We start from the raw sequence: 11,570 nt of genomic DNA, 5'->3' as shown, positions 1-11,570 counted from the left end.
TTATCTAGACAGATTCTGCTGATTATAAAAACTACTATGGGCATGCAAGATAAACCTACTAAGAAAGTGGGGAAAGCGCATGACCTTATTTTTTTCCAGGCAACAGTTTGCATAATATTTACAGAAAGCATCTAAAGTTCCAAAGACATGCAATATATACCAAGAAAAGCAAGCTTAGCCCAAGAGACCACACCTTACTACTTAGAGGGACTCTCGGTAACAGGTTCTGGAGACCAAGCAGTCATCCATCTTCCTTCCCATACTCAGTAACCCAAGTGACTGCCAGACACATGCTCTGGATCTCATATGCCTATCAAGCCACTGCTCATTTTCTATTCTATGGGAGTTTGTGCCCTTCTGGAAACCTGGATCCACGAATGGGTTCAAGACAGACAAAGCCTGTGCTGCCTTCTTTTCAGGAAGACAGAAGGCCACCTCTAATAGGCCAGCAACACTCCCCGCTGGCTGTATGCTGACAGAGCTCTACTGATCTCCTCTGAGAGAAGGGACACTCAGCTCTTTGTCTGTTGTATTGTTTTACAAATTATTTACTCTGCCCATGGAAATCTGATGGGCTTTAGAACATTTGGCTCACTGGTGTTATCCATCTTCCCATCACTCCGGTATCAGAGAATCCTAGTCTTTCTGAGGATCCAGGCTTGAGAAGCAATTATTTTCTGAGTTTCTTCAAAGAGAATCTATGAAATTATTTTGACTTCACATGTTCTAAGACAGGGATTTCAGAAACAAAAGATAATCTGTGGAGTCCTTAAGCTTTTCAAATTTTGCTTTTCAGTTGGTATGTGTGGTGCTTCCCCCACCCAAATTTTGCAAAATACTTTTGAGTATTCCTGTGAGTTTACCAAGTTAGGCCAGCTATGCTGTAGACAAAATTAACTTTTTACCTTGGTGTGTTAATGTTTGAAACAAAACCTTTTAAAAATATCTGCAGCATAGCCCAGACTGAGCAGTTGGGCTTCAGCTGACTTAGCACAGAGCGAAATGGTTGTAACCCAAAACCCAATCTCCCGTGAGGTTCCCACACTGCCTCAGTTAGACAGTGAGCTCCCTGAGGGAGAAGCACGTCTTCGTCCATGGAGCACAGGCCTGGCCCCAGAGGCCTCTGTAAAAGTTCGTTGTGTAAAAGAACAAAGTGGACACTGCAAACACATCAACAGTAAGGTCATTTTGTGTCAACTGTAAAAAATCTTTGTAATTGTTCCTGGAGGTTACTCTATTTCTGCTCTCTGGAAATTAACTGAATAGTAAACAAAAGACTTTGAACAATAAAAAAAGCTAGTTTCATGGTTCCTACCTGTTTGTATTAGAGGCTCTCCAAACAATATTAATTTTTTCGCCCCCCCTTCTAAAGCACAACTTAAAAACAAAAGTTTTTTTAATTCCTAAGCACATTGTTCACTCCTTTAAAAGCAGGATCAGACAAAGGAGGAGGGCACAGGCCAAACTGATTTTGCAAAATTAAATTCAGAAGGAAAAGGAGGTGCACATCTAGGGTTTTAAGTCTCTGTTACCTAATGGCCCCCTAACCCAGTTCTTGATCTCCAAGTACAGGAAGAAGGTAAATTTAGGGGGTGAGATTAGGCCTCCGCTCACTGGCGTTTATGAAACATTTTGGCAGTGCTCTGCCACGCAGTCTATAATTAGTGAGTAGGCCTCAGAGACTTAAAATGAACTCTGGGTTTCAGAAGCCAACAGAAGTCCCCTGAGTACTGTTCTGCACAGAGCACGGCACTGGGTGCCTGCCACCAGGCGTACATGTGAGCGCACACAAGCCAGTTCTGAAGAGTCTCTTTTTTCAAAGCTCTAATGGCTTGACCTCAACACCTGCTGCACTTCCTGAAGACAGACAGGCTCTGGAGCTCCACTTGTTCCTTGCACGCGGCTGCACTTTCTAGGAACTACCGCACACAAGCAGAGGCTGGCTAGCTGCCAAGGCAGGGGCAGCCCAGCCGCCTCGGGCCTGAACTTTCCCAGTGCTGTCAGGGCGGGATCCCACTCGGAGCTGACTCAGCGGCCGGCATGGAACCCTGCCAACCGCCCAGCAGTGCGGGGGCTGCCGTCAAGTCACAGATGTTTTGCTAAAGCAGAGCAATCAGCCCGGAGGCTGGTCTGGGCTGGCGGCCAGGCTGCTGCTATCGTGGAAGCTGGGTTTCTCTGATCCTTGTCCTAGCTCCACCACCACCTCTCTGGTGATCTGAGGGAAATCCTCTGTGCATCTCAGCATCCTCCCTGCCTCAGAGCATGTCTGTATGGATGCAGCAGAGGTGGTGCTGTTTGTATGAAAGAGCTTGGAGCACTACTACGTACCCCGTGCTAGCTCTGTTAATCCTTGCAACATCCCTAGGAGTAGTCTCCATTATTTTTATCTCAGATGAGAAGACACAGGCTCAGAGAGATGAAGGGGAGCCCATCAGATCACAAGGGTAATAAATGGAAGAGATGGGATTTGAACCCCCTTTGTCGGCTATGGAATCTACTGCAAACACAGCTACTGTAAACTCAGATGAACTGCACAGGCCCCTTTATACAAAGATGCTGATTTTTCAGGTTCCAAAGGATTTTCTTATGTGACTTCTAGTTGCTCTGAAAAAACCCACAGCTCTTCACAACTGATTTCTAAACAGCAGCACATGAAGAGTATGTGCTTATGGGGTGTACCCAGATAGTACTAGCTTTATCATGAGCTCCCTGCCTGAGCACCAATAAGTCACTTAACCTGGAACAATTTAGCATGGCTCCTATTCTTTGGGTGAGGAAAACCAGCATTTCAGGTCAGAAAGAGAAGAAACCAGAGGCTCGGTTGAGAACAGATTCTGTAGGCCTTACCCCGAGATATTCATTAGGACCCCGGAATCTGTATTTTTTAAAAAGCTCCATAAACGATGCTCAGCCAGTTTGAAAATCACTTAAGCTTGCCTTGGCTAAAATGGGAAATCTGAAGTCTATCCTTTCCTGTGAGATGAAATCATGTCTACAAGGCTCTTTGTTAGAAAATATACATAACGCAAGTGCTTCTCATCAGCTCTGTTTAGCTGCAAAACAACAAAACTGTCCTTAAAGAGAATAACCCTGGGTTAGCCTGGAGCTAAGAAACTGTCTTAAGCAGACTATTCTTTTACATTACTACTAGAAAAACTGTAGTTAGAGTCCCACATCTCATTTTTAGATGTCTCTCTTAACAGTGTTGCAATCTCATCCTTCTTTAAAAAAAAAAAAAAAAAGAGATTCTACTGACATTCTTTCACTTCAAAACTTCAAACTTGGAACAATCTATATGAGGAGTAACTTACACATTTCATTGCTTTAATCAAGAAAACAAGGATGGCGAAAAAATTCAAAGTCAATTCATTCTGGGCTGCTGGTCACTGAAGCGGGGTGAAAAGGCACAGACTGGCCGACGCTGGCCCTGGCAATCCAGTACCCCTTTGGCTGGCCTAAATTTAGGAAGAACAAATGAGCCCCACACCAGAAAGACTGACCTGCTTGAGCTGCTCATCCAGATTCCAGCCTGGTTGCCCAGCTGTGGGGGCTGAAGCTGGGCCCTTGGTAGCATCTTTGGTATGGTCTTCTCGGGCCTGCTGTCCGTGTGGTAGGAGCCCTGGTGCTGGAAGGAGACCAGATATGGGTGCCACTCTAGGGTCTTGGCGAGTCACTTTCTGCACATGAAAATATTTTGAAGCAGCCTGGGCCTCTTTCTCAGCCACCTCTGCAACGTCATCATCCCCATCCTCATCTTCCAAACCTCCTTCCTCTTCCTCAGGCTCTGAGTTCACATTGCTCCGTTCAAAAGCTCGGGTCACTGCTGTGGCCGGAGGAATTCTGGCTAAGGGACCCAGGGCAGGGCTGACAGAAGGCCTCCCAGGTGTGGCAGAAAGAAGAGTCTGTGTGACCAGCTTCTGGGCATACAGGAACTGGGCTTCTCTCATCTGCTGTCCCTGCTTCTCTCTGGCATCCATCTGCAGAGAAACCTGGTGTGGTGGCTGCTGCTGTGGCTGCTGCTGCTGTGGCTTCTGCTGCAGCGGCTCCATCGCTGCCTCAAGCTTCACCCACTGATTGGCATGGCTTTGAACCTGGGCACAGCCCAGCAGGCACACTGGGTCTAAACCTTAAGTGATTAATAGAAACCACAAAGAAAGAGAAAGAAAGGGGGGGAAAAACTATGTAAAACAAGTATAAACAGCTTTCTTTTCTCCAGTAAAGGGCATGAATTCTGAACACTAAACGTATGCTCCTAAACCTGAGTTTTAGGATGAGTGAGTGGTGGGAGTTTCAGGGGTAGGTGAGTAGGGAAGGGTGTGAAGAAGAGGACAGAATTTAAGAGGGGAAATATGGGATCAATCTCAGCAGTGATGGGTTACAGTGGGTTTAAAAGAAGTAAATCCAGATGATATATAGTCTACAAACATCTGTATTCTGATCTTCCTCCATCAACATTACCAAACATTAATCTGTTTATTACTGAAAAAGCTACTGGGTTTGCACTGTACAAAGGTTATGAGTATGAAAACCACAATAATAAAGGAAAAGAAGGTCTTGCCTATAAAAGAGAAATATTGATTATGTTCTCAGGCCCATCAGAGAAAGAAGTTATCATCCAAGCTAGACAGAGCTATCAATCAGGCAGACAGAGTGATTTCTCTTACAGAAAAGCAGAACCTAGCAAACTGCTCTTGGGTTTAAACTTTTCAAACTTCCCAGATCCAATTGCCAACCTGCTTTTCAAGTGGGCTGGGCCATGCCAACTGGACATTATAGCCTCAAAAAGAATCCAATTTCAACAACATGAAAGAATGTATACCCCCCCCCCCAATCCAGCAAGGAGGCAAGTTTCAAATTGCAATCGTCACTCAAAAACAAACAGGGGAATTCCTCTGGAGATTTTCAAGTTAATTAATTTGAAACAGATATCAATAATGTCTATACAGCAAGTTATTACTTCTTTTTTATAAACAGCCAAGTAAATCTCTTCACATCCCCTTTCTTTCTGATTCACTTCTACTATATTCTTACTATATTCTATGACGAATACAAAAAAGAAAAGGCTTTCAGGCCCAAAGTATTCTGGGGGCTGGTTTATCAGCATTCTTACCAATCAGTCTCCAAACACACACCCCTTTCACAAGCTCTCCTCCTCTCACTCCCCTCCACCCCCTCTTTCTCCTCTCCGAGTCCCCACCCCCACTCCTCACTTCAGTTTTGTTTCCTCAGAGAGTCTCCATTAACTGAATGGATTACTACTATGCCTGGGCAAATTCTAGGTGAACAGCACTTGCAATATGGCGTACAATGCTATCCCCAGGAAAGGAGAAATTGCTTGCACAGGTTGGGACTTGATATTTGCATTGTTCCATTGTTTTAGGATTGAGTAGAAAGAGTAAAAAAACTAAATGTCTTCAGTGTCTTCAAAAAGTCATGGGGGAAGTAATCACATCCCTAGCAAGAAAAATTGCTTGGATTTATAAACATTTTAATGGGTTAGAGAAAAAAGGTCTAATTTTTAAAGCTAGGCAGAACAGTAGAGGGAAAAAACCGCTAACTTTCTGTTTATCTTAAAAGCACTGCGTTTGCCTTTTTGCATTCTGTGAAGGATTCAAATTCCAATTTGCCTCTAAGTGCCTTTACTTCCTTTCTTAACACTTCAGAAACTGAGTTATGCCTGCAGCAATACCTTCATTCTGCTTTAACCCTCTTTATGGTGTAACAAAGCATGAAAAGATTTACACCCACAGTAAATCCAGTTGGCTAAAGTGTTCATTTAAAATAAAAACAATTTGCGTCAGAGAAAATTAAATAAAAGAATAAAACAAATGATTCGGTGGTCATTTTAATTTTCCTTATAATCCTTAAAGTCAATCAATCATGAGCGGGAAAATTTTCAGCTAAGTCCTGCCAGTCATTGAACAACTGCTTCTTGTTTTGTGGCACCATCTTCTCTGTGTGCTGTCCCCAGCAGAGGAGGAGGTGTCTCACAGCATCTTTAGTAAGACTGAGATGACTCAGTTCTACAACTCAATACACAGACCCTCCTTCAAAAAGCCCACCTTCCCCGTCCCTAACCAGCCAATCGATCCAAACAATACCACCTGCCTACGTTTAGAAAACTTGTCTCAGAAATCTAAGCCACTTCGTCCCTTCACAAGGCCCCCTTCCCCACTTCCCCTAAAGTTCCCGACCACCAAGCTCGGTGCAACGTCCTCGCCCACTATTCCCTCTACCTTCGCCGTGGGATCTCTCTAGCCCCTCCCTGCCCGCTTCAAGCCCCAACCTCCCGACCTCGTTACTCCACGCCCCGCCCCCCCATTCCCTATTCCCCCCCGCAAACCCAGCCCTATCACTTTTACCTCTACCAAGCCCCCCCAGCCAATCCGTCGGCTTTTCTCGGAAAGCCCCAACCCCACCTATCCTCACCCGCTCAGTTCTCGGGGGGCTGGGGGGGGGCCTTACTCAGCGCATCCCTTTATCTCCAGTCACCCTAATGGGCACAGGGCGTCTCCGGTCTCCTCCCAGCGCTCTCACTTTTTTCTCCGCGGCCCCCGCGCTCCACCGGCCAGCGCCTTTACGTCTCCCCATGCACACCTGCCTCTCTCCCTTCCTCCCCTCCACCTGCCACAGCCCCCGCTCCCGCCGCGGCAGAGGGACCCGGGCCCGCGCGGCTTACCTGTGCGGGACGCTCCAGATCAGCCTGCTGTGGTGTAGGCTGCCACTCAGGCCCCCGCGCTGCAGCTGCGTCTCGGACTTCTCCGCAGCCGGGGGCCACAGCCGGGGCGGGGCCCACACCGGAAGCGGCGCCGCGGGGCCGGTCAGTCGGCCCTGGGCGGGGAGGGGGCGGTGCCGCACGAGATGGGGCGCGGCCTGAGGCCGGAAGCAGCCAAAAAGGGATCGAGGGGCGGGGTCAGGCGGAAGTGACTTCTAGGGACGGTCTCGCCCACCTAAGTCGTGAGCGGAAGCGGGTCGAAGTTGGCGGAAGCTTCCACCAATGGGAGAGCGGAGACCCGGAGGAGTTCCGGTGTGAGCACTTTCGCGGGGAGTTGAAGAGAGTAGGTCGTCGTGAAGTTGTCTCTGCGCGTTTTCTGGTTGCGGAGGTTGGTGTGGCATGGGCGGTAGGTTGGGGGGAAGATAAATAAAGGAAAAGGAGTGTCAGGGTTTTCGGTCCCCTCCCCAACCTCCAACCTTTAAACCGGCCTTCCTCTGAGATTCCCACTTCCACATCAGCTTTTCTCTGAACTCCATGCCTTCCTGGACTGAGACTTGGCTGTCCCCTGAGGCATTCTTTGGAACCCCTCACATGGATTAGTATTCTCACTTCCCAGGTTCCAAAGGTGGGGGACTATCTGCCGAATACTGTCACCTCGTAAAAACCCTTGCTACTCTGAGGACTTTCAGCCATTTAACGGCCTCGGTAGAGAACATCTGCTTCTTTGCGCATCCAGCTCCTTGCCTTACTTTCTTTCCTCCAGCCGTTTCCCATCTTGTTAATTTCATAGTCAATGTGGACAACCCATTTAACGTCCGGGCCTCATCTCTAGCGACCCTTACATAGGCCTCTCAATTCCAGTTAAAAACCTGGATCTTATCACCAGAAACGCTGTTGAAGCAGGGCCTGGTATCACGTCACGAATCAATAATCAGAACATCCCTCTGTCCAACTACAGCCCGATATCCTTTAGGCTTGAGTGCTCAGGAACTTCATCACAGTTGTTTTTTGCACTTCATCAAGACCTCCAACCTGTTGAAAGCCTAACTCTTATCTTAATCCTTACTCTTCACTTCCCTCCTTATTCATCTTAGATTCAACACTACATCATTACAACCCTGCTCTTACTTATTCTTAAGCCTGCCCAACACTCCTTTTTTCTCAGCTAAGTCTTCAACCCTGGATGGACCAACATGCTTCTCCATGCCTGTACCTTCTCATGGAAAATTGTCCTGCTGAACAGATTGGCGTCAATAAGTTAATAATTGCTACTCTTAAATGGGTTGTGAACAGTGCCTGGAAATTTCATTATATTTTTCTAGTTAACTTGCTCTCCACTATCTCTGCAAATCTCTAACCCAACCCATCTTGTACCCATTCCCCGGATTATCTTACTGTACATATAAGTAGCAGAAAATGTAGAATGCCCTAAAATCTAAATATCTACATGTATTCCCATCCTGTCCTTTCTTATAATTTATTCAATCAAAAGTATTCATTGATCTCCCACAATATGCCAGGTGAGGCATTCATGTAGGTGCTTGTTGAGTGTTGAACAAAAAAATTACTGTTTCTAAAAACAAGCCTGTTTCTAGTGTAGGGAGACAGAAACAAATGTAGACGTGCTATGAAGGGATATGTGCTATGAAGAAGAACAAAGGGTAAGGGTTAGTGGTGTCAGGTAGCTCCTATTTTAAATGGTAGAGAAGGACTCATTGATATTTTAGATGTTAGAGAAGGATTCATTTAAGCAGAAACTAGAATTGACCTGATGGGAGCGAGCCATGTGAATATCTAGGGAAAGAGTGTTCCAAACTCAAATGATCTGAGGCAGGGGCATGCTTGATATGCTATAGGAATCGTAAGGAGACCACTGGAGCTGATAGAGAGTAAGTGAAGGGGAGATTGGTAGGAGAGGAGATCAGGGAGGTCGGCAGGGGCCCAACCATTGCAGGGCCTTATAGGCCATGATGACATTTTTGAATTGTTACCACTGAAACCACCAAAGAGTTTTGAGTAGAAGAGTGATTTGCTCAGATTTAAGTCTCGAAAAGGACCACTCTAGCTCTTGTGTGGAGAATAGACTATGAGGGTGGAGGGGTAAGAGTGGAAGCATTAGTCCTGGCAGAAGATGATGGTGGCCTGAACTAGATGACATCCATGGGGGTGGAAGAAGTGGTCAGATTCCAGGTGTATTTTGAAAGTAAAGCCACCAGGATCTGCTAATAGGTTGGATGTACAGGTTAGAGAAGAATCAAGGATGATGCCAGGTTTTTGGCCCAGGTAACTGGTAGAATAAAGATATACTGACTCGGATCAGAATCTGATCCCTTAGCAATGAAAAGGAATAAAGCATTGATATACCCAACAACGTGGGGTTACAACAACATGACAATAAAGGCATTATGCTGACTGAAAGAAGCTGGTCTCAAAATGACACTCTTGAAAAGGTTAAAACTATAGCGATGGAGAATAAATCAGTGGTTGCCAGGAGTGAGGGATGGAAAAGTGATGATAAGGAAATAGCAAAACAGGGTTTGGACCAACTTGCATTGGTCCTACAAGAGGTTTTTCAGGATTGATTACTCTTCTGTATCCTGGTTGCAGTGGCAGTTACATGAATTTATACATGTGGTCAAATTAATAGAACTGTAAAACAAAAATACAATCAATTTTAACTGTATGATAATTTTTTTTTTAAGCCAAACTTCCATGCATGCTGGATTTCCCTACCCAGTTCTAAGGGCTTTCTCTTTATTCTCTTGCAATATTGGATCCTTCCATCAGTATTCAAACAGGCTCTAGTTTCAACCATATTTTGCTTCAAAAAAAAAAAAACCCCACAAAAAACCTGTCCTTTGACCCCACATTCTATACTTAAAGCCTTATCTCACTATTCCCCTTCCTACCAAAGCTTCTAGAATTACTGTCCTCACTGCAGCCCAAGTGATCTTATCTCTCTCCTTAAAACACTCAGGCTTCCCATTGCTCTTGGGATCAAGACCTAAATTCCTTCACGTGTCATTTAGAGCCCTAGCCTCTGCCTACCTCTTTGGTTTTATCTCTTTGCTGCAGGTGTAGTAGAGGACCCAAGAGAGCAGCCTTACTGGATGACCTCAGTAGTTAAATCAGAAGAGCCCCCACCCCCTTCATAGAAATATTATTAAACCTTAACATACACACCCATTCTGGTCACAAGGAATATTTAATCTCTCCACTTTGGCTTCCAACGTGTGGTAGATTGAACATAGCCACAGTACAGCAGGTCCTTGAATAAGGTTTTGTTATAACGATGAGATACTGTAAGAACTTAACTCTTGTTTATATGTATTAACCTGTGGTAAAATTGGTTTTGCTATACATAGTTTAGCTTAAAGTTGCAGAATGTTAAGTGTGTACTTACTGTATTTTTCAGCTTCTCCCATCAAGAGGTGGTGTCTATTCCTCCATTCTCTGAATGTAGGCTTGGCCATGTGACTTGCCTTACTTGTTCTATGGGACATTAGCAAATCTGATAACAAGGAGAGTCTTTAAAAATGCTTACAATGATGACTACTCACTCTGTCCTGCTGCTGGGAACTCTTCCACCACCTGTGAAAAACTCCTGCTAACCTAATGGATAATGAGAGACATGTGGTCATCATCTCATCTGACTTCTAACCAACTGACAGACTGGAGTGTGGCCCCTTAGACCAGCTCACCTGCCAACCACCAGATATGTGAGCCCGGCTGTTGTAGGCCACCTAGGCTTAGCTGTGCTGGTCCAGACAAGTAGAAACCCCCAGTGAACCCACAGACCAGCAAAAAATAATGTTTATTGTTTTAAAGGTAAACCAGCAAGTTTTGAGGTGGTTTGTTTTGCAGTCAAAGATAACTGATACGCAAGGCATTCTTTGCATCTATCTGGCTGGATTTGGTTGGGTGTACTTCTTGGAGCCGCTGAGCACATAAAGAAGAGAGCCACCGTGCATCATTCTCACGTGGCTGGCCTCCGTTACCTTAAGGTCTCTCATTAGATTTCTCATAGTTTTGTTTATAGCAGGAATAATCTTATACATATGTCTGTTGTATTTCAGGTTGTTCAGTAAACGTAATATCATTTGCGTGGTTTTCATTTATTTTCTTTTTAAAAATAAAGGTTGAATCATGTAAATGTTGGGTATAATTTGTATGTATGCTATAAACTTAATCTTCTATGTACAGCGCATAAAAGCTAAGAAACAACAGGTAAATGCCCATATTATAGAATAATAATTAGTCATAACTAAGGGGAAAATGCCTGTAGTTTGTGTTTATGGTAGCCAATGTTAATTATTTATGTAATTGTGTCCATTTTAATGAGATTTGGTGTTTTAGCATGAGTGGGTTTCAATGTTGGAACCCAGGGAACATGTAAAATGTTTTCCCATTGAAATAAATGATGATTACATTTTCAACTTGCATTGGCCCCACAAGAGGTTTCTCAGGATTGATTACCTTAGTAAGGCAGGAAAGGACTGTCCTACAGTTACTGCACCTTTTACTGTCATGGAAAATTTAAATGTAACCTGAAGATTAAGCTTTCTTCTGGTCCTGAGATCTAAGTATAGCCTCAGGGAGCCCCTGTTAGCATGCATAAAAGCCTCTGCTGAGTAAATGGTATTAATGTGTAAAGAAAGAATGTGACTGCCAGGGGGGGCCTGAAAGGAGGTGAGTCGAGTCCCCACATTCTTGAGGGGACCTCTTTATCGAGGAGGTGGGGGCACTGTTAATGTTACCTGCAGCCTGACTGGGCTTCCAGTGTCCAGGCATTTTCCTGGGAGGAGGCAGAGAATACCCATCAGACTGACTCCTGGATCCTTTTTTTTTTTTTTTT

General features: G+C 45.0%; 1 protein-coding gene and 1 long non-coding RNA gene across 6 annotated transcripts in view; one reads left to right on the top strand and one right to left on the bottom strand.

Annotated features, from left to right (window-relative positions):
- Positions 1 to 6,790, bottom strand: part of ARID3B (AT-rich interaction domain 3B) — a 47,635-nt gene extending 40,845 nt beyond the window's left edge. For 3 of the 5 annotated variants that reach the window (XM_019667973.1, XM_019667975.1, XM_019667977.1), the window contains exons 1-2: positions 6,680 to 6,789; positions 3,501 to 4,126 (exon numbers count right to left, since the gene is read on the bottom strand). In XM_019667973.1, the coding sequence (XP_019523518.1) occupies positions 3,501 to 4,049 (549 nt within the window). In that variant the 5' untranslated portion in view covers positions 4,050 to 4,126; positions 6,680 to 6,789. Of the gene's footprint in view, positions 1 to 3,500; positions 4,127 to 6,679 lie in introns of all 5 variants that reach the window. The other 2 variants (XM_019667972.1, XM_019667976.1) reach the window with 2 other exon arrangements.
- Positions 6,791 to 6,998: 208 nt separating this feature from the next.
- Positions 6,999 to 11,570, top strand: part of LOC109396280 (uncharacterized) — a 12,750-nt gene continuing 8,178 nt past the window's right edge. Inside the window, exons 1-2 of the long non-coding RNA XR_002126825.1 lie at positions 6,999 to 7,103; positions 10,131 to 10,719. This is a non-coding gene — a long non-coding RNA (uncharacterized LOC109396280). The remainder of the gene's footprint in view (positions 7,104 to 10,130; positions 10,720 to 11,570) is intronic.

The sequence above is a fragment of the Hipposideros armiger genome, unplaced genomic scaffold, assembly GCF_001890085.2.
Source record: "Hipposideros armiger isolate ML-2016 unplaced genomic scaffold, ASM189008v1 scaffold_511, whole genome shotgun sequence".
In the NCBI taxonomy this organism is placed as follows: Eukaryota; Metazoa; Chordata; class Mammalia; order Chiroptera; family Hipposideridae; genus Hipposideros; species Hipposideros armiger.
The sequence above is the reverse complement of the archived record's forward strand: the minus strand, read 5'-3'. Positions and strand labels throughout refer to the sequence as shown.